Source organism: Saimiri boliviensis, chromosome 3 (assembly GCF_048565385.1).
Source record: "Saimiri boliviensis isolate mSaiBol1 chromosome 3, mSaiBol1.pri, whole genome shotgun sequence".
NCBI classification, from domain to species: domain Eukaryota; kingdom Metazoa; phylum Chordata; class Mammalia; order Primates; family Cebidae; genus Saimiri; species Saimiri boliviensis.
In genome coordinates, this window is record NC_133451.1 from 75542501 (window position 1) to 75566167 (window position 23667).

Below are 23667 nucleotides of genomic sequence, written 5' to 3' on the forward strand. Positions count from 1 at the left end.
TTATAACAGCTAGTTTTCTCTACAACTAAAGATGCTTAACTTACTTTACTAAGACCAACATTGTGGTATTTCTTTTCCATTATCTTCTTCACTGGTTCTTCTTCCTTAAAGGTAATAAAGCAGAAGCCACGCCTCTTATTGGTCTTGTTGTCCATGGGAAGCTCTATGGATTCCACCTGATATTAAAAAACAAATTTTAACATGCTAGCTTGCATTTTATTGACCTTAAAACACACACACACATTTATTTAGAGGTGGGGAAATGCACATAGAAAACATGTAGTTGGCACTGAAGCTCTATTCGTCTCCTGTTTCTTCCTGTTTATTCTAATCCTTTTAAGGAATTCTTTAAATTAGAACATCCATTCCATCTAAGGTCTTCACAATTATTTACAAACACCGGGTACTGACATTTACTACCTAACTCAAGGGTCAGAAACTCAAATGGTCACAAAGAACAAAAAGAAAACAGCCAAATTTAAGAAAAACAGAATAAAAATGTATTTGAGAGAAAATTGCAAGTAGGGTGGTGAGGACTACTAAAAACTGGAGAGTTATATCCCCAAACCAAGGTGGAAGCTACTACTCAGTTTTAGAGATGCTGCTGTGTGGGAGGGCAGTGTCAGTTCCAATGCTGCATGCTCTTGCAAATATTTAAGAAAAGCTGAATACTGCATTTTGTGGGCAGTATCTCAAATCCTCAGTACTAAAAAAAAACATATATTGTTTGAATCAAGCAATAAATATCTGCAGGTTGTATCTGGAGCCCAAGGCCACAAATTTCTCAACTTAGCTTTAAATCATTAATTCATAAAAGAAACCTCTATTATCTATTTCATTAATGAGTCTAAGTTTGTTTTAATTGAGATGGGTCTCACTATGTTGCCCAGGATGGTCTTCAACTCCTGGTCTCCAGTAATCCTCCTGCCTCAGCCTCCCAAGTGCTGGGATTATTACAGACACGAGCCATCGCATCCAGTCTTACTAATGAGTCTATAGTTAGTACTCTCATTAAATGGGCACTTATACATGTGTTTCAATTAATAAGGCGCTACACCCTATTCTTCATTCCTTTCCTATTCTGAACAAGTGGATTTCCTCCTCGTGTCTGTTTTTACTTCTTCTAATCTGATAAATTTCTTACAAATGCCTATTTCATCTTTGTATATGCTACCCCAGCAATACTTTGCAGAGTAGGTGCTCAATGAAAAAAAAACATCATCCAACCTTCAAGGACCTGCTAATCAAGTATTTACCATACCACATCCTCATTCAAAAACAAATCACACTATCTGCCTTAACAGCTCTGAAAAGCCCAGTGACTTTGAGTCCACTTAATGGGACAATCACATTCACGCTAATTTTGACATAAACTGGGTCAAAACAGTTATAACATACCTCACCAAAACCACCAAAGTACTCCCTTATTTTCTCTTCAGGTGTATCTGGAGAAAGGCCACCAACAAAAATTTTTTTAACCGGCTCTTTTGTTTTCATGGCTTTGGCCCTTTTAGGATCAATCACCTTCCCATTCAATTTATGTTCTTTCTGATCCATAACCTAAGGAAATCGAAGTTTTCATTTAAAAAATATATATCTTAACTAAAGTTCAGAGAATATTAACTTACTTAAAAGTAGCTATAGTTAAATACAGATAATGCCAGGCATATGTTGACTTGCTCAAGATTAAACTGTCAAGTCATGGTGGTGATGTCATTATCAACCAACATATACTATACTACTGTTTATATCTTAAAGATGGTAGGAAATACACAAATGTAACCAATTACTAAATAACCATTACCTTTTAACTGTCAGCAATATATACAAACATGACTGCTACTCCCCTTTAGCCAGGATCAAAATAATGATTCAGTTAAAAGATGCTTGCGTAACAAAATTTCAAAATATATATTTCTGTGAACTGTTAAAACACATCCTTTTAATCAGGCATCTTTAAGTCTATGGTAACTTTAAAGTTAATTTTAAAAGCTAGTAGAGCCTGGAACACAAATTATTCACAAAACAATTCCTAAACCTGCCTCTATCTGCATACAATGTATTAGCAAGAACTATTATCTTCCTTCCTATACTATCAAAAGGGGAACCAAAATTAGGCAAACTCATTGCATCAAACTATCCATGTTAATATTTTATATTATTAACTAATCAGAACACATAACACACTACCTTATCTACACTCTCCGATTCTTTAAATAGCACAAAGCCAAAACCCCTTGATCGCCCTGTGATAGGATCTAACTTCAGAGTGCAGTCTACAACTTCACCAAATTTGGAAAAGTAGTCCTTCAGATCTTTCTTTGTAGTGTCCCAGCTAAGGCCTCCTATAAACATTTTCCTGTAAAGACAAAAAGCAGTATTAAAATGCTTAAAAAAAAAAAAAATTTGCCTTAAACATTATCCACATAAATAACACACCTTTTCCAAACTGCACCAGTTTACTGGGCAGTATATTAAAACATCATTGCTCCTACATAACCACACATCAGGAACATCCTATTCCAAAAAGCTGGCTTAACACTGCTGCTCCTGAATAATTACAAAATAGTGAGCAAGCAGCAAATTAAGTCTTTCAACTTGCTAAAAGATAAATGTATCCCCAAAGTAAAAATACTGTACTTAAAAGTTTTCCTTAGATTAAATTAAATAGATAACAGCAAAAGACAGAATCTTAGCTTCTTTGCTTCAAGTTTCTCTTCCAAGTGTTCATTAAATTTGTCAAAAGGCTATGCAGCTCCCCACTGATCTCAGCAACCAGCATTGGTGTCTATGCTGAAGCTCCTTTTCTATTTTAACAGTTCTCTCATTAACAAAACTCTCAGCACATAAAATGGAAAATTCTACATCTCACAATTAAGTTGTGAACCAATTATTTTGATGTGCTAAGAGTTCTTAAGACAAAAGTAATGTGCAATGTAAACAATTTAGTGAAAATTATCCATTGAAGTACAATCCACGAATTAACTTAGATCATTCATTTACAGTAGAACCTCAGTTAACCAGCAATAAAGTATTTAAGCCTTTAAAATGCAAAAAGTGACGGGTGGTAATCAAAAACCACCAAGACACTTTAAGACCAAATGTATATATATTCAAAACAAAAGACTTTAAGGTGAAGTATTACTAACATTACAGCAAAACACCAGAAAGTTCAGATCTGGCAGTTTTACATATGCTCCCTTTGTGCAAATAAACAAAGAAAGAAAGAAAGGCTACCCTATACCTACCTTCTACCCTTTAAAAAGACAGGACTGGAGATTTTTAATTTTAAAGGTAAACTGTCAGAATTTGTTATGTTATGGCTAAAAATTTCACCATGGGAATCAAATCACACTTGGTCAACATTTTCTCATCTTTTTTACTGGGGAGGGGTCATGCGTGGGGCCAGGATGTGACACTAACTCAGCTCTGTAAAGAAATTAAAGGCCTTTCATAAGGAAACATCTCCATCTTGTGGGCTTTCAAGATATTGCCAGCTAAGGCCCATTCTTGGAATAAAAAGGCCAATTAATTATCCCTTGAGAAGTAGGGTTTTTCTTCACTTCCTCGAAGACACCTGATTAACTGAGGTGTTACTGATCTTACAATTTTACCACAGACCTTTTTTTTTAATATATACAAATGAAGTTTCGCTCTTGTTACCCAGGCTGGAGTGCAATGGCACAATCTCGGCTCACTGCAACCTCCACCTCCCAGGTTCAAGCGATTCTCCTGCCTCCTGCCTCAGCCTCTGAGTAGCTGGGATTACAGGCATGCACCTTCACGCCCAGCTAATTTTTTATTTTTACTAGAGGTGAGGTTTCTCCATGTTGGTCAGGCTGGTCAGTCTTGACCTCAGGTGATACCCCCCACCTCAGCCTCCTAAAGTGCTGGGACTACAGGCGTGAGCCACCGCGCCAGACAGATTTGTTTTACTTCTACTGACAAAGCAAACTTTTAGTGCAAAAGACGTGTTAGGTATATACTGCACTTCCCACTTCAGATTAGCTTTTCAAAATTTATTCTAGAACTGGGCCATTTATATGCTTAATATTTAGGACTTCCTCAAAGTTTCCAGGCTTGAAGTAGCATGTATAAAACAACTCTGGTATTTTATAATCAAATGAACATAATGAAAACACCCATCATGTTTTGTGTATTTGAAATGTTTACTTCTTGCCAATTCCATGGAAGAAATTTGAGTTACTTTCTCAATATACATTTTCTTTAATTTGAATAGTGTACCTTCTAATGTACAATCTTTATTTACATAATTTGCTAAAAACACCTATTTTTAACTTACAGGTCCAGAATACTTCCTTTAGACATAAGTTATTAACCCACATTCACCTGTAAAGGTGAGGATACTATCTTTGTAATGAGAAAGAGAACTGACTATAAAGCAATGACCACTTGCTAAGATGTCCATGGCAAGTTCCACAACAGAAACAACTTCAATTAAGTTGAGATTTAACTATTAAATTACCCTTTCAGTGATTACAGAAATTTCTCAATAATAACAAAGTTTAAAAGTATTTCAGCCTGAACACAACAGTTTTAACAAAAACATTTTTAAAGCTGAAGTTGAAAGGCAAGAAAATTCTCTGGTCTATTCAGATATGGAGACAGAACTAGTTTTTATTTTATTTAACCAAAAATCAATGTTTATATTGGGAAAATATCCTTAATTAAAAATTATTAAGAAACAGAAAACAATTACAAATAAATAAATTAAAATACCATGAGGCATGTTGTACTCTTATTCTGAAGCCCCAAGTGTTTTTCAGACAAGCGGCAAATTTTCTTAAATATCACATAAGCATATCATCAAGCTGGCCCAGCAAAGTGCTCTCCAAATGTACTCCCCACATTTACTATGGTAGTTGTTAAACATGCCTACTTTACAGCTACAAGGTTCACTGAAGATACTATCCCTCCTAAATAACCAAATATCACTTATCCAGAATATTTAAAACCATCTATCCAGCACTTCTGGAAAATAAGAAGCCAAATATTCCACCTTCCTTAAAGCACTGCCTGCCCTCTCTAAACCTTCCCCAATTGTTTTTAACCTTCAACCATTTGAAATGAAATTTTCTTCTAACACCATCACACTTTCCTGCCTTCTTATACTTCAAATAATCATGATTTAACACTTTATGGCTCAGTCATCACTATTACACTGATTTAGAATACCCACAAGGGCTTCTAAAGTTAAGATACAAATACACCAAGTACAACTCATTTTTTCACAAGTTCTACTTTTCATTTTTGCCAGATCAATCACCAGTTGCTATACTAAAATGTCTCCCTTTCATTTGCAGCGTTAAGTAGCCAGCTCTCAAACTTTTCAAATTCTGTATAAAGTCAAAAGTCTCTAAGAAAATTAATTAACATTTTGGCAGTCCGAAAGCACCCTGGCTTGTTGTTCTGCTCTAATTAAGAAAGGCTGTTCTCAGGTTATGCTTAGCCTTAAAAATAAATAAATAAATAAGGTTGCTGAATAGGTGAATATGCTACAATGAACACAAATTGTACCAAATCCATCCCAACTTCACTAAATGGAATATATTAATTCCATTCCATTTTTATTTATTCATTTTTTTTTTTTTTTTTTTTTTGGAGACAGAGTCTCACTTTGTCACCCAGGCAATGGTTCGTTCTCAGCTCACTGCAACCTCCACCTCCTGAGTTCAAGAAATTCTGCCTCAGCCTCCCAAGTAGCTGGGACTATAGGCGCATGCCACCACACCCGGCTAATTTTTTTTTTTTTTTTAGTAGACATATAATTTCACTGTGTTGGCCAGGATAGTCTGGATCTCCTGACCTTGTGATCCGCCCGCCTTGGCCTCCCAAATTGCTGGGATTACAGGTGTGAGCCACCACACCTAGCTATTTTTTATTTTATTTTTAAAAACAGTCTCACTCTTTGGCCCAGGCTGGAGTACAGTGGCACGATCTTGGCTCACTGCAACTTCTACCTCCCAGGTTCCAATTATTCTCGTTTCTCAGCCTCTCTGGGAGCAATTACAGGCTGCTCCACCACGCCTGACTAATTATTGTATTTTAGTAGAGACAAGGTTTCCCCACATTGGCCAGCTAGCCTTGAACTCCTGGCCTCAAGTGATCTGCCCACCTCAGCCTCCCAAAGTGTTGGGATTAAAGGCCTAAGGTTACCACCCCAGCCCCAAATTCTAACTTTATAGTACAGTGGGGAAGTTTGCTTATCTTAATTATGGATAAATGAGCACTTAGTCTCCACAATGTTGGCTTACATGGTCTCCGTCAAGCTGATGGCATAAGGTAATAATTTAAATTATCTACATATAGTATGACTGTATCTTGCTTTTAAAGCACATCTACTATCTGTCCAGATTACCTCTGCTGCCTTGAATAAAAACAAAGTTTCATATTGCTGTCACTCCTGTGTACATGCAAACACTTTTCAATGAAGTAGAACCTCAGAAAAAACCCTAAGCAGCCACATTAAAAACGACTAAGACTTCAACTAGCAACAAGGATGGTCCCTAATGCTGCAATGTAAGTTTAAACTTTGATCCTTAGCTGTTAAGTGAATTGATCTCAATTAAAACACAGGACTTCATCCACAGTATTTTATTAACATAGGTGAATTTCTTAATCCTAGCTATGAACTAAATATTCAGCACCCCAAGGCTGAATATGGTGTTCAGTTTACAACACCTACTCAATAATAGTCTCCTTGCTTTCACATTGGCTTATACCAAATTGCAAAATTAAATGACAAGCATAAAGTTACATAACATAGATGACTATCCAAATGCTATGTAGTATCATTCAAGAATTTAGGCTGCTTTGTGGGACATTTTATCATCTTTTAATCCAAGTTAAGTTTACAGGCAATAAAGACAAACTGCCTGGGTTTTAACCCTACTCCTGCCTTCTTTTTTTTAAGACAGGGTCTCGCTCTCCCCCAGGATGGAGTGCAGTGGCTCCATGACAGCTCACTGCAGCAATGACCTCCTGGGTTCAGTCAGTCCTCCCACCTTGGCCTCCCCAGTAGCTCAGACTTACTGGCACCCACCACCGTGCCTGGCTAATTTTTTTGGTAGAGATCAGGTTTTACTATGTTGCCCAGGCTGGTCTTGAACTCCTGGGCTCAAGCTGTCCACCTCAGCCTCCCAAAGTGCTGGAATTATAGGCATCAACCACTGCACCTGGCCCCCTGCCTTTTACTGTGTAACATTAAGAAAAAATATAAAGTCCAAAACTGTCTCCCCATCTGTAAAAAGAGCCTACATCAGATATTTGCAGAGAGGGTTAAACTAGTTAACACTTAAAGGAGATAAATAGTCTGACACAGACTGTAAGTGATAGATAAAAGTTACTATTTTGAAGGGGTAAAGCACTATAGGCACTATCTAAACATAAGGTAATGAAGCAAACCTTATTTACTCAATGGCTTAATTTTTTAACTACATAGGCTTTATAAACCTTCCAACATTAAAAGGAAAAGGCCACAATGAGTTTTCTAATATTTTCAATGCTGCTGACTTGAAGTAACCCAGAAATTTTTAAATGGTTCATATAAAAAATACATAAACTAAAAATTAGGTGGTATTTCAACTAAGACCCTTTAAACATAGTTTCCAAAATCACCTTGATGATTGGTCTACATTTATGCCAGTAATTTTAGTAAAGAATAATTTAAAATATAAAAGACAATATATATGGAGCAATCCTGGCTGGTGGAAAATGTTTCAATTAAATAATCCTGGCTCTCCCCCGTCAATAAACTTATTCTCTGGACTATTTAGGCCACTAGGTTTTTAACACTCCCAGGTCAATACTAAGTATTTTATTCCAAGATACCTCCCCCTAACAAGTCTTTTTTGTGAAACACCTTACTCAAGGTACAATGTTATCCATTATACTCACTCCCAATTTTGGAATAGTGTTCTTTTTGTGTGTTCTCTAACTTCACATTTTTTTTTTTAGAGACGAAGTATTGCTTTGTTGCCCAAGCTAGTCTTGACTTCCTGGACATAAGTGATCAGCCTCTCAAAGTGCAGGGATTACAAGCATGAGCCACCACACCCAGCCAATCCTTTAACTTTTAATCACTTCCTAACAACTTATGATCTTACATATGTGGCTTTATAACAAGTTCTGACAGTTTAAAAAAATACAACAGAATGTCAACCGGATCAACATTTCAGGTATGTAATGTAACTGACCAATCACTGTCACCTTTTAAAGTAATGTTACTCAAGCACACCATTAATCCTTACTGAATTTTTCCAGTATTTTATCCATCATAATTATTCTTCTAAAATCCTAAAATGACAAACTAAAGCTAAGTCACTAGTTACCTAAGGGGAAGGGGGGAGGTTACAATGCAACTAGATAATGCTGGCAGTTATTTTAGAAGCTATGTAAAAACCACCCTGGGAGAGAGCTTGACAAACTTTAATTGAGTTCAAATACTAACCAGCCTTTTTTAGATCTGTTGATATATAATTCATGAAAACCACTTTTTTGAGACAGTCTCACTCTATTGCCGGGCCGTGGTGCAGTGGTGCAATCCAGGCTCACTTCAACCTCTGCCTCCCAGGTTCAAGCAATCCTCCCACCTTAGGCTCCTGGGTAGCTGAGACAACAGGTGCACACCACTAGGCCCGGCTAATTTTTGTTTGTTTTGTAGAGACAGGGTCTCACCATGTTGCCCAGGCTGGTCTAGGACTCCTAGGCTCAAGCAATCTGCCCATCCCAAAGTGCTATATTATAGCCTTCCAAAGTGCTATATTACAAGCATGACTCACCACACCTACCCCACTTTAACTATTTAAAACTAATGAGACATTAAGGTCAATAAACAAATCTTCCCCAAAAAACACTTTAGTCGATAAAAATAGAAATTTTGGTATTATTTCCCCATTATTAAAGAATAGATACTCCTCTTCCCCAGCTTTCTCTATACGGCATTTTCAAGGTAAGTGTGAAAAGGGATCCTATTTTTATTCAAGACTAATATACAATGGACCAAACATTTTCAAAGCAAGATTAATTTCTCTGTATTAAATCTCGTTACTTCATACTTTAGAATGAACTAAATGACTATAAAAAAGTGAAGTTAAAAACATAAACATCTAATAAACATGACAGTTTTTGGGGGGTGGGGATGGAGACCAGGCTGCCGCCCAGGCTGGAATGCAATGGTGCAATTTCAGCTCACTGCAACCTCTATTACTCAGGTTCAAGCTCTTCTCCTGCCTGAGCCTCCCAAGGAGCTGGAATTATAGGTGTCCACAACACACCCAGCTAATTTTCACATTTTTAATAGAGATGGGGTTTTACCATGTTGGCCAGGTTAGTCTCAAACTCCTGACCTCAGGTGATCCACCTCAGCCTCCCAAAGTGCTGGGATTACAGGCATGAGCCACCACGCCCAGTCAACATGACAGTTTTTTAAATAAACTTTTTTTTTTTTTTTTTTTTTTTAAGACAGTCTTGCTGCGCTGCCCAGGCTGGAACGCAGTCGCACAATCCTGTCTCACTGCAACCTCTGCCTCCAGGGTTCAAGCGATTCTCCCACCTCAGCCTCCTGAGTAATGGGAACTACAGAAATGTGACACCACATCCGGCTAATTTTTGTATTTTTAGTAGAGATGAGGTTTTGCCATGTTGGCCAGGCTGGTCTGTTAACTCCTGACTTCAGGTGATCCACCCACCTTGGCCTCCCAAAGTACTGAGATTACAGGCGCGAGCCAGCACAACTGGCCTAAAAATAGTAAAATTTGTTTTTAACAGACCAGGTCTCAGTATCAGAGCACAGTGGCTCCATCATAGCTTCCTGCATCCCTGGGCTCAACAGATTCTCCTGCCTCTGCTTCCTGAGTAGGTAAAACTACAGGCACACCCCACTCCACAAAACGTTCAGCTAATTTTTTTTTTAAGGGACAGGGGACTTATTATGTTGCCTAGTGGGTCTAGAAATCCTGGCCTAAAATGATCCTCACACCTCCGACTTCTGATAGTGATTACAGGCACAAGCCACTACGTTTTTTAATTACCTTTAAATGCTTAATCCAACATCTCCCTTTTTTTCATTTCATTACAAGGAACCAATGACATCTTGTATGTTTACGTTTTAAGTAAGCTCTCAATCAGCTTTGTAAGGTAAACTCCCATTTACCTAGAGGTTAAGGAATAAGTATTTTCCTTAACCTAAAGGTTAAGGTTCTGGTTAACTGAGATTACTACATATTCACAATTCTATAAAATCGTCTATTGGAAATCAATTTAGGTATCAATGCTCAAGTCAAAAAATAATTTTTCCCTTGGTGAATTTTTAGAATTTTCCAATGTTTTAAAATCATGTTACTTTTCAAAAGTTTAAGGAAAAATCTGTAGGAGATTCATTCCATGACATTGTCTGTTGGTTGCTTTTTAAGTATATTTTCCTCACGGCTTCATCCACCTTTCTCGTAAGACTAAATGGGGAGACAGACTTCCCGGCTTCGTGGGCTCTGTAGTAGTCTGAAGTCTAGATAAGCAGGAGTTTACAGTGCACGACCCAATACTTAAACACCTTGATTATTGGCCAAACACCACCAGTAAATAGGAGTCTTCCCTCCCCACCCCCAAACAGTCTTAAATACCTAGCTCCAATGTACAATAAAATACTCCAGAAACTAAAACATGCTTACCTTTACTCCACAGGAGTAAATCACTGGCAGTATCAACTATTAGGGCACTGGATAAATACACACAAGCTATGAAAGCAGGCTATGTAGTCAATCTTCCTGTGGTGAACATTGTTTCCAACACACAGATCAGCAAACCAAATAACAAACACGTTGTATTACCTGAAACCACACTGTTGAAAATGAAGCAACAGAAAGAGATCCCAGGCTTTCAGCATCCAGTTCAGTGCCCCTATCTACTAAAACGTTGAAGCAGAACTGAAGTCAAATCAAGCTTGGACTAACATAAGTTATGTTTCACTCCATTTGTAAATGTGCACACACTTGAAGTGCACAGCTTCAAGTGGAATGGGAAAAAAGTTATTACTCTATTCCTTTTTAAATGCTTTCAAGCATGGTACGTATTATCACTCAAAGGCTAAAACTAGTCACATCCTTCATGTAGGCCATAAATCACACACCGAATCGTAGCCTCAAATGGTTCTTGTATTAGAGCAGACTTACCCTAATATTATGTTTTATGACAGATGGCAGAGTACCCAGGAATATTAAAAAGATACACTGAGTTTCTGGAAGGGGTCACATGGAAAAACCCCAGATTTAAAGCAAAGTATGTGTATCTCAAAAACAAGCACTGAAAAACTTCGATGACAGAGTTCTCCAATTCCAAACTTACAAGTTATCAGATTTTTAGTATCTTTCATAATAAATAAAAATTTACAATGAAAAGTATTTAATATTCCTCCCTTAAATGTTCATCTCAAGATCTGGGGGCATCAATTTCTGGTATTTTTAACTCAGGAAATTTGTCAAAGGCTTCCAAGAATGCTAACACTGAGTGAGACCAATCTACTCAGGGTCTCAACTTCACTACATACAGTAAACCCAACTGTACTGAATCAAGGCCAGTAATTTTGGCATGAGACTACTCTAAAAGTAATTATTTTACAAACAATGTTCAGATTGCCCCAGAAACACTAAGGTGTAAGACCATAATCTCAAACATTTAAAGCAAAAACATGAGCCTAGTCTTTTATCATTAGACAGGAGACAAACTACAGCAGGATTCACAAATTCCCAAATAGGAAAAATCACACTTGAGCTCATTATACATTAACCATTAAAAGGACCAGATCTACTGTCCTGCTATTAAAGAGGTATTGCTAGACTTTGGCTAAGTGAATGGGGGACTATTTTGCTTCCTACCCAATCCAATGCAGGAAAGTCACTGTACCTACCTTATAAAACTATCTCAAAGTTAACGCAACACTGTAGGTTCCACTAATTTTTAGATTTTAAAAACTCTGCCCCCAGATAGGTTGCTACATGGCATGTATATTTTGCCAGACACTAAGTAATTTTAAAGTACCTACCCCAAATGAACTGCAGCACTGCAGAGAACGGAATGTGTCCACACCACAAAGTAAAATGAGAAATTCCAATGCTTTTAAGTAAAAACTACGGATGTTAATGTTGGAAAGGGTAACTCAAAAAGTCATACTATGGAAATTACTTATTCTAATAAATCCCATAGTAAACTATAGAAACAGCCACTAGAGATGTAACAGGCATGCCTTCCTAAAAAGCTATCCATTCCTACATGCAAAAGGAAAAAAATTGATTACAAAACCAGCTGATTTTTTAAGTATTTTAGGATGAAATTGTAATCACTTTATTCTCAGATTTGTAGAAGAAAATGCACACAAAACTGTGTTTAAGAAATTCAATTTAGATACTGTATCTATTAACCAGTCTTATACCCACTATTGAGACTACAGAACTGTCGCCATATACTATCCCTCAAAATGGGACAAAAAAAGGGACAGATAGAGTGGCAAGTGTAGAGACACACACACACACAAAAATTTAGGTCTGGAGGTTTTTCATTTAAAAAGAAAGCCTTTATGTCTAGAACAGGATGGGGCTGCATGATTAGACAGTTAAGTCAAATGTTAGACCCCTTAAAAATGAGACTTACATTACTTTAATGTGTAATTTTAACGTCAACCTGGGTAAAATTCTTTCAGTAAATGACAACTGGTGACTATCTAAAATGTTTATTAACTATTAATATAAATATTTGTCCATTTTTCCTAATCATTCAAAAAAGTTGTAATGTATTACCTCATTTTAGGTAGCAGGGCAAGTGTAATTATTTTTAAACAGTGAAAACACTGATCTTCAAATCTAAGTTTATCATCATTTCAGATTACTGGAAACAATTACATACATGAGATTCAAAATATTTAATGGAGTAATATCAAATACAGTTATAGTTTAATCTTAATTTGCCATTATTAGCTAGCAGTGATAATTAAGTGCTCACCACTCACCAAATATGGGAATAACATTCATCTAAACTGTGACCCCAGTGTGGTTTTTTTTCCAGTCTGCTTTTTCTCCAACATAAAGCTGGACTGATTTCAGTGGGTAAGAATACAGTAATAAGCAAATCTTTAAATATTACCCTAAGTGGACTCTTAGAATGTGGCTTGTAAAGATGTAAGACAACTGTCTGCAAGTTAGTGGCCATCTAATCTCTAGTGGTGGTGTTTAAACCCCCGAAAATTCAAATATAATCCTAAAGGCAGAAAGACTGACATTTAGGGAAGGGGAAAGGGTGGATAAAAAGAACAATGCTCAACCTACCAGCCTCCAAAGAGAAGTCATGCAATTGTGAATACATGTCAACCAACTGTAATTAATATTCCAGCCAAATCACACTGAAAATAAAAAATCTGGTAAGAGCTGTAGTGGAAAGCCACGTTAGCCCACCTTTGAATGGTATATACACACATATATATACACACATACACACACACACAATTTTTATTAAAGGTCTATTTACAAATATGGTAGGTAATAAAAGACAAGCATTTTTGCATAATACACAGTGCTGCTTAAAGAACTGCTTCAGACATCTCCAGAATATTTCAGTATAACATGCATGACACTTTAAACACATTTTATATCAAGTAGTCTTCACATTTAGCATTAATCTTAGAATTCCAACAAAAATATTTTTCATCTTAAATCAAATGTGGAGATTACAGTAATATTTTTTCTTGCTCAGATATAAAAATATCGTTACTAATCATGTTTAGCTTAAATTGCCAAACTGCAACTACATGCATTACCACAGACCAAATACCATGTAGCGGCATCAATTTTGCCCAAAGATTACATATGATGCCTAAAAAGGTATATATCCCAGGTACAAGCCTACTGTACTATCGTCTAGAATTTCCTGGGGATCAATGGGCAACTAACCAACACATAACCTCTGCATGTTATGACTACTGAAACCTTTATAATACAGAAATAAAATTTAAAAGTTTTACCATTCTTCCCGCTGTGCCGTCGCTGCTTCAGTGTGTCGTGGGGAGGAGTTTGAATGGCTAGGGAATTAACAACCGGTACAGCAACCAATCAAAATTCTAGTTTTAGTTTTTGACACTGTTAGGGTTAAAAACTTTAATGCATTTACACTTCAGTTCAACAGTAGGTAAACTATAAAGTCAGCTGCTTTGTGATTTATCAGGGCTAACAGCCTGCCCCAAACAGCAAGTTATACATTTAATCATTTTGGTGCCTCTGTCCAAAGAACAGAATTCAGCAAACGAAAACCAAAATGTTAAACGCTTTAAATTTACAAGTATCTAACATCTTCCTTTCTCAAATAAGCTATAAACAATTCGAGTTAGTTCTATTTAATTTTAAAAGTTTGTTTCCCTTCCCACCACCACTTCCCCAAAACCAGCACTAACATCAGCCTGACAAGAATCTGCCTAGGCTGGGTTTACTAAGTCTTATATTCCAAAGTGCTTCTCCCCTCCCCACTCTCCCTCCAAATCTTGGGCTCTTTCTCCGTAAAGGAAATCGTGTTTTCTAATACTGGGTTAAAGCAACATCTTACTGTTATATCCACCAACACCCTTCTCCTTACAGTTTAAAAAAAAAAATTCACACACACACACCCCTCCCCATTACAAAAAGGAATGGAAGCATGAACCCACGATCATCAGTCAGTAATCGGAGCTAAGAAAACCCAACCAAGAACCCCTATTTAGCCCCTCCTACTAACTCCCGTATTATGTTCCCAATCCCAAATGCAGCATTTTAATGCACTAAATGCAGATTTAGGTCGTATATACAACTGTTACTCCAATTAGAAGAACCAAGTTAATACTAAGAAATCTGCACCAAAAAGGAAAAAAAAAAAAGTATCTCACAACACAAAACAGGATTTGTTTCTCTTAAGAAAGAGGACTATAGGCCTCCCTTAGTGGGCGGGAAACAGCAATCAAGACACCAAAATAGGATTCTGGGCACCGAAAAAAAAAGGGGCTGTAAAAAATTCAGTTGCACATAAAAAGTGAAGTACAATCTGCACTAACAGTTCGAGAACCCAATAGCTGAGGGCGCGAAAGGGTGCGCGGTTAGAATAACTCAGTGGGGTGGGGGAAGGGTAGACACTAGGCCGGAGATAGGAACAGCTCCAGTCAAGTGCAGGCCCCATCGACTAGGAACTTAACGAGAGCCCGCGGAGCAAAACCAACGTACCAACAAGAAACTCGGAGCATTTCACCAGACCCAATTTGGTCTGCGTATCAAATTGTAGGGCCTATATGAGCATGCCATTGTGCGACAGCGTACGGTGGAGAAAATGAGGAAAGTCCTAAGGCGAAACTTACTCAAAATCCCAAGAAAACATTCGGCCTGAAGCCGACAAGGGAGAGGCAGAGGTAGACAGCCTACGCGTTCCCCAAAACATGTGCTTATAAACAATCGCATCGTCTCTGGATGGTGGAGAAGCACCAAATAAACCTTAGTAACAGAAGCAGGGAAGCTTTTTGTCTCTATCTGCGTTTTTATGCCCAAGACTTTAGAAAAAGGAAAAAAGAGGGGACAGCGCGAAAAGAAAAAGGTACCCCTCGACAGGCGGGAAAAAATCCTGGCGGCTAAGTCAGTGGGAGGAGACCCATCGCGAGGCAGGGAGGGCGGGCCAAGGAGCAGCATGGTGACGGCTAAAGGTGGAAACGTGTGTGATGGGGGAGGGGGCGATAAGCAGGCAGAGCAAGGAGGAAACGAAGGTCCGGGGAACCCAACATAGACAAGGGGAGACCACTGGAAGAAAGCTGCATGGGGGACCAGAGGATGGGCTGAGAGCGGGAACCAGGCCTAATGGCGGGGGAATAAGGAGGGGGAGGGGGACTAGTTGGGCCTGACTATCCTGGGCTGCCCCTTACTCACCCTTCATCTTCCTCGTTCTTACTGGCGTCGATCTTCGCCCCCTCCGACTCGGCGCTGCCCCCTTCGGTGCCTCCAGACGCGGTTCCGCCTCCGGTCCCGGCTCCGCTTCCCGCCGCCGCCGCTGCCCCTTGTGCCGCCGCCACCATGGCTCCCTCCTGCTCGCCCGCCGAGCCGCCTACCGCTGCCGTTGCCGCCGCCGCCGCCCCGTCCCCGCCGAACTGCTCCTCCGACATAGTGCTAGTGTCTCCGCCGCTGCCGCCGAGACTACACCCGCCGCTGCCGCGAACCGAAACTAGCAGCAAAGTAATCCCCGCCGCTGCCGCGCGCCCGCTCTACCTCGCGAAGCACACAAGACAGGGAAGGCGCGCGCGTGGCTGCAAAGGCTCCTGCGCCTCTCCCTGGCCTGCCCCCTTCGCCTCCCACTCTCGCGCGGCGCACACTCCCGCTCTCTCCCGCTGCACTGAAAAAGAATAAGCACCAGCGGCGGCCGCTCTTGCCTCCTCCTCGCTTTAATGGCGCCGCCGCGGACCACCTAAAATGGCCGACGGAAGAACGGCGCGTCCCGGTCACGTGACGCGAGAGCGCGCCCTTCGCGCCTCCCTCCCCCGCCCCCTTCCCCTAGGTTTTTTTCCCCTTCCTCCTCGGTCCGGCCCTCTCGCTCCCCTTTATACCTTCCTCTCACGCTCCGCGTAGCGCAGCATGGGGGCCTTTAAAAGCAACCGGAAGTGTCGTGCGCTAAGACGGTCGTGCGGGTACCATCGAGAACAAGGAGTGCTGTTCCGAAGTCGCGGCTAGAGGGGCTCCCTGCCTCCGCCTCGCCCCCGCCCTTCCGAGGATTCCTGGAGTCCACTCACCCCTCCCCACCACTCCAGTAGCGGTCGAGAGCAGCAGCGTCAGGCTGGGGTGTGGCTGCACGTCCCCGAAGGCGGCGGTGCCCCCTGCATCTGCGGCGTTTGGAGGGGGGATGGGAGGCTCACACCCTGCGGCAGCTTAAGCCTGGAGGTTCGCGCTCGAGGAGGGAATTAGCTCTGAGGTGTCAGCCGTGTGCCCCTGGCTCTGTCCATCCGGACGCCCGCGGAGCTCGCAGTCGGGCGCCGCAGCTGGCCGTGCGCGCAGTGATTGCCGCAGCTCTCTCCCTGCCGTCGCCGCCCGGGACCGGGTGACATTGAGGTTTTCGCCTTTCGTCGCTGCGCCGATAGCGCTTCTTTTTAAGATTTGGCTTTCCAAGTAAGATTTTTGTTTGCCTGCTTTTCTCCTGAATTTTTTTTTTTTTTTTTGGTCGAAAGAAGCAGGTAATTTGCATATCTTAAGGAAAACATTGTTTTTGCTTTGCTTTTATTGTTTAAAGATTCTAAAATGTACCGTGATTCGCTTACTAATAGTTGGAATGTGCGTTAAATCAAGTGTTCGCTGAATGTTCCCCAGTCCTTGCACGTGGAACATATAAATGCCTTGAGTCATCTTGACGAGGTTTATGAGTTTGGGGTTTTGTTGGTTTTGCTTTGTTTTGTTTTTTTTGGTGACACCGTTAGGCGTTTCATTCAGGGTAACAGAAAAGTTACTTTTTATACACCTGTTAAGTATTCCCTATGCCTTGGCTGGAAACTGGATTATTCGGACTTTGGGATTTACTGCTTCCAGCAGTATCTTTAGAAGAAAATGAAGCTTCTAGGTACCTCTGTAGTCAACAAATAATTATTTGCCTGTTGACTAAGTGTTCGGGCACGGGGAAAACAAAGACGAGTTTGCAGAATCTAGCAAAAACCTTAAGAGTTTAAGTATTTGTTTTCCACTGTAGTTAAACGAATTTGTATTAATTGAACACTATCCAAAAATCTCAAAGGAAGATTATAAATGTTTTATTAATCAAGTTAGTGGAATTTACATTACAGAATAATTAAGAATACAGGGCAAATTCTGAAAACGTCCTAAAAATATAATCTTACCAAACTCCTGTTACAGGCAAGTGACATAAAGGTGATACCAAGAATGTTTATCTTAAAGTGGTAGTGATTCCACGTTTGTCTCCTGCCAGAATATTAGCAAAGGAAAAGTGGGTATGGTGCTCAAACCATGTATTCCTGGTTAGAAACAACTAGAATGATTGACTGAAGGGAAGTCTATCTTAATCTTTTCTGGTTTCAAGAGAGGGTAATTATCATTTATTTTTATCTTAAGATATCATTAGACATGCCCACCTTTTGGTAATAGTGACTTTTCCAAAAAGTTCATTTTGATTCTCATGTAGCTCAGAAGCTCCTGGAATTCTTAGAATTTATGTCAACAATTCCTGACAACCTGACTGATTTTTTTTTTTTTTACTTTTTTTTATATAAACATGCTAATCTTCTCTGTATTGTTCCCATTTTAGTATATGTGCTGCCGAAGCGAGCACAAGACTGATTTTAAAGCTAGCATCTTTACAATATGAGTATGTGTGATGTCCATATGACGCATAGCCCTTCATATTATGGTCAAGATCTCTGCATCCAGAATGCGCTCCTGTATCCACGAAATATTACTCTTAGAGCTTATAACTTCAGGCAGGCGCGGTGACTCACACCTGTAATCTCAGCACTTTGAGAGGCCAAGGGGGGAGGATTGCTTGCCTCAAGGAGTTGGAGATCAACCTGGTCAACACAGTGAGAAGTTGCCTCTACAAAAAATCAAAAAATTAGCCTGGTGTGGTGGTGGTTCCTGTTGTTCCAGGTACTCCTGAGGCTGAAGTGGGAGGATCACTTAAGGCTGGGAGGTGGAGACTGCAGTGAGAAAGGCGGAGTGAGACCCTGTATCAGAAACATACAAACGTTACTATTTATGTGAAGTCTTCTCAGGCTTCCTGAGGCAGAATTACCCCTTTTCACAGTCCTTTATCTTTTCCTCTGTTATTCATAGTTTACTAAACCATGAGTTCCTGGAAAATAAACAATATCTTCTAGGTATCCCTCCCTAACACACACACGTATACACAGTATGTATCTACACTATAGAATTGCCAGTTGAATCACAGAATGACAAAATAGTGTCTCCAACGTGCTAGGTTAAGGGGCTTTCAAGCAAACTAGGTATTCTTCCAGGGACTTTAAAGTCTACTCTCCACACCATCTCATTTCATCTCTGGCATTTAAAACAAAAACAAAACTTTTGGCCAGGTTCTATGGCTCATGCCTATAATCCCAACACTGGGAGACCAAGGAAGAAGGATTGCTCGGTTGAGCTCAGGAATTTGAGACCAGCCTGGGCAACATAGCAAAACCCTGTCTCTACAAAAAATTTAAAAGATTACTTCAGGCCCACCCAGGGATGCCTTCAGTTGTGTTTAACCTATTTCTTTTGCCAGGTGCGGTGGCCCATGCTTGTAATCTCAACACTTTGAGAGGCCGAGGTGGGTGGATCACTTCAGGCTGGGAGTTTGAGACCAGCCTGGGCAACATGGCGAAACCCCATCTCTACTAAAAATACAAAAATTAGCTGGATGTGATGCCGCACCCCTGTAATCCTGGCTACTCGGGAGGCTGAGGCAGGAAAATTGCATGAACCCAGGAGGCAGAGGTTGCAGTGAACCAAGATTGCACCACTGTACTCCAGCCGAGCGACAGAGTGAGACTTTGTCTCAAAACAACACCAACAACAAAAAATTAGCCAGGCGTGGTAGCGTGAGCCTCTGGTCCCAGCTACCCAGGAGGCTGAGGTGGCAAGACTGCTTGAGTCCAAAAGGTCAAGGCTGAAGTGAGCAGTGATTATGCCACTGACTGCCCGCCAGCCTGGACAACAGAGCAAGAGTTTGTCTCAAAAACAGAAAAACAAAAAACTACTTCTTCAAATGACCTGCTGATTGATGTATGAAATTTCTTGAGGATGAAACAGAACTTTCTGTTACACATTCGTAGGTAATGATTAGGTGGCTGGAGATGCTGTATTGGACTTGCTCCCAAACACTAGAAGGAAGCAATATCCCCTGTCCATGTATAGGACATGAACTATGCCATTGCTTTAGGAGATTCCCAGTGTGTTTCAGGTAACACGCTAAAATGCTGGATTGTCATTGAATTTAGCCTTTAAAAGCAATAATTCTCTGCAGCAAAAACGAGAGCACTTGTAAAAGGCCAAAAATGAAGCCTATTTGAGAGTTAAAATGGAATCACTTTTACCTAGAGCAAGATGCATATGCCTAAGCCAAGAAAGTCACAGTGTTAATCTGCTGGATGCATTCTACAAATGCAGAAGGAGGTTCCCTGTGTTCAAATTTTTGAAGAATTAATAGGGTATGTATGCCAGTTGGCAACCTAGAATAAACAGTGTGGAAGAAACAGCCAGAAGAACTCTTTTTTGTCTTGCTCTGTCATCCAGGCTGGAGTGCAAAGGCAGGATTTCAGCTCACTGCAACCTCCACCTCCTGGGTTCAAGTGATTCTCCTGCCTCAACCTCCTGAGTAGCTGGAACAACAGGCGCATGCCAGCACACCCAGCTAATTTTTGTATTTTTAGTAGAGACGGGGTTTCACCATACTAGCCAGGCTGGTCTCAAACTCCTGCCTTTGTGATCTGCGTGCCTCAGCCTCCCAAAGTGCTGGGATTACGGGTATGAGCCACCATGCCCGGCCAAGAACCCGTTTTTTTATGCAAGGTATACAGGTGACCTGCTTCTACAACCGTGTTAAGCATCCTATAACCTATCTGGACCTATTTGCAGAACACCATCAGTAGGAATTAAGCATTTTGTTAGTAAGTTAGCTTGTGATTTTATGTGAAGTGACCAATTGCCCATGCAGTGAACATTTTCTGTCATTTCTCTTGGTTATAAGGAAGCTTCGCTTTACTCAAAAAATAAAAGCCCTATCAACTCTGAAAAGTCAGATTTTACTTCAGCAACAAAGTCTAATACTGTAGAGTCAGTTCTGCTTACTCATGAGGTTGTCAATAGTCTGCTTTTAGATACAGTTTTTTAAAACCTAGCCCAAAAAAGAATTCAGACAAAGCTGATCACATGCCTGTAGTCCCAGCTACTTAGAAGGCTGAGGGAGGAGATTCCTTTGATCTCAGTAGTTCAAGCTCAGCCTGGGAAATATAGTGAAACCCCACCACCACCACCACCTCTTTAAAAAGGAAAAAGAAATAATAAGGAAACATAACTCCTCTCATTCCAGACCTACATATCCAGCTGCCGGTTTGACATCCCCACTTGAATGTTCACAGGCATCTCAAGCATAAAATGTCCAAAACTAAACTCTACCTTTCTTACAAATCTGCTTTGATTTTCCTCTTCTCAGCAAATGACACTTCCACCCACCCATTTGTTCCTGCCAAAAACCAGGGAATCATCTTTGATATCACCCCTCCCTCACCCTCTGTTAGAGAGAGAGTACTTGTTCCTAGGTACCACAAGGATAAATTGGCATTCAGACAAAGTTTTCTCAGCAAGGCAATTTTACTTTCTGTAGAAAGGATACTGATTATCAGCCATCTTGCCACAAGAGTACAATGAACAAAGGAAAGGCAGGCATATTTATTCCTTATGCTTTGGGTCCTTACTGCTGTGTCCAGTCTTTGTTGGTTGGAGCCAGACCTCACAGTATAAACTGAACCCGATTTGCTAACAACTTAAAACTTTTCTAAATAGGTAAAAGCAATGGAGAACAAAAGGAAAAGAGGAAGGCAGAGGAAGTTGCTTTTGAAAGGACTTAGAAAAGTAATAACATAAATATCTTGGTTAAAGTACAATGACACAGAATGTATTATGTACCTAAATCTCTTGCTTAAAGTATAAGGACATAGAGTGTACTTACTCCCTTATGTCTAACAGCTGTATAGAATAGGGCCTAACAAAGTTATTAGCAAAAATGAAGAAGGCTTTGAAGAAAGTTAGTCTTTAAAAGACTAAAGTTAGTCTGACATGTATTATTAGTATTCTTTAACAAGAAGGGAAACTTTGAAGAGGAACTTTTTACTTTCTACAGTTTCCTCCTCTTGACTTTATAGTTTTTCCTCTTCAGACATTTTTTTTTTTTTTTAAGATGGGGTTTCACCATGTTGGCCAGGCTGGTCTTGAACTCCTGACCTCAGGTGATCCACCTGCCTGGGCCTTTCAAAGTGCTGAGATTAGAGGCGTGAGCCACCACACCCAGACTTTCTTAGCATGTCTTGGCTTAGTTTTTCTGCCTGAGTCTAGAAAAGAAAAAGCTTTTCTTGTTTTATGATGTCATGTTTTTTATTTTTCCGTTTGATGAAATGTCAGGATAAAAGGGATGGTCAATTGAATTAGAGCACAACTACCACTCCAATTATTTGGCAGAGTGTTCAGAAAAGGTCCTCTACAATACCACCATACATCTGCTCAGGGATGAATAAGGGTGGACTGATAGGTCAGCTCTTGGAAGTGACTGACCTCACTGCATCCTGTTAAGTTTCCAAGGAACACCAAATTTTCCCCTTGTCATTGGAGACATGAGATAAAATTGCTCTTGAAAGATGGAGGCTAGATGGCCCTTGGGGGCTGACCTGCAGGGTACTACATTTCAGGAAATAGCAGAGAGAGAGTTTGGTACAGTTCATTATCATAGGCTGTAGGATTTTGCAAAAGAGCTGCCACGTAGTCCATGTCCTGTCGATTAGAGGACCATGTGAGTGGAAAGGGAACAGCCTGGGCCTCTGGCCTGCCATGCACACAAGCGTTAACAATTGCTTTTATTAAGCATGGAGGCTAGATGGAAAAACAAAAAAAATTAAATAAAAAATAAAATTGCTTTTATTTAGAGTGCAGATGGAATATTTAATCCATTATAGCTAGGCATTTATATCCTGATACCCTGTCTCATCTGCTATGGTTTGCCTTAGGTCTTTTACTTCTACTACAGAGACTTTGATTTTGTCATTGTGTCTGGGAAGCGTGATTGATAGAGTGGATTTTAAAAATTCCTTTAGGATCCTTTCCTGAAATGTCGGCTCCTGTACCATAAATACAACTTAATGAAAGGGAAGAGTTTTTAGATGTTGCAAGAGTAATAGTAAGCTGTATAGAATTATATTGATTATATTTACAGCTAGAAGGAGTAATTCCTTTGGTGAAATGGATATATGATTATAAGGACTGAGACAAAGACCTGTGGAAGCAGTCCATCTTAAACCATTAGTGTTCTATAATACATTAAACTAAGCAGAACGTAGAGATTTTGTTTTACAGGGACCAGAGTCTGATTCCTACAGCTACTATTATCTGGATTACTAGTATCTTTACAGGAACTCATTATGTCTTCCTAATCTGAGGAAATCCAAGAGGGATAGAGATATTTTTCTGAAGTAGTGAACTGTGTTTGGTTATGTAAGTCTCCACAAGGTATAGCTAAACAGGCATCAAAAGTAATAACTTGAAGTGAATTAGATCTAATTACATTAATAATAAGATGGGGAGTAGTTAAAGGGAAAAAAAAAAGATAGAGTGAGGAAAAATTAGCATTTGGTCAAAAAGTTTTCTCAGCAAGGCAATTTTACTTTCTGTAGAAAGGATACTGCTCATCAGCCATCTTGTCACAAGAGTACAATGAACAAAGAATATTTATTCCTTATGCATTGGGTCCTTACTGCTGTGTTCAATCTTTGTTGGTTGGAGCCAGACCTCACCATCTAAACTGAACCTGATTAGCTAACACCTTAAAACTTTTCTAAATAGGTAAAGGCAATGGAGAACAAAAGAAAAAGAGGAAGTGCAAACAAGGAAGACAGAGGAAGTTACT

The 23667-nt window shown here is 39.9% G+C and overlaps 1 protein-coding gene and 1 pseudogene across 5 annotated transcripts in view; both read right to left on the reverse strand.

Annotated features, from left to right (window-relative positions):
- HNRNPD (heterogeneous nuclear ribonucleoprotein D) overlaps positions 1–16485 on the reverse strand; it is a 19918-nt gene extending 3433 nt beyond the window's left edge. For 2 of the 5 annotated variants that reach the window (XM_003923951.4, XM_003923952.4), the window contains exons 1-5: positions 15939–16485; positions 14027–14083; positions 2191–2359; positions 1399–1560; positions 45–176 (exon numbers count right to left, since the gene is read on the reverse strand). In XM_003923951.4, coding sequence (XP_003924000.1) covers positions 45–176; positions 1399–1560; positions 2191–2359; positions 14027–14083; positions 15939–16171 — 753 coding nt within the window. In that variant the 5' untranslated portion in view covers positions 16172–16485. The remainder of the gene's footprint in view (positions 1–44; positions 177–1398; positions 1561–2190; positions 2360–14026; positions 14084–15938) is intronic. The other 3 variants (XM_010334730.3, XM_003923953.4, XR_744304.3) reach the window with 2 other exon arrangements.
- Positions 16486–18275: 1790 nt separating this feature from the next.
- Positions 18276–18333, reverse strand: LOC120363785 (U6 spliceosomal RNA; annotated as a pseudogene).
- Between the last annotated feature and the right edge of the window lie 5334 nt (positions 18334–23667).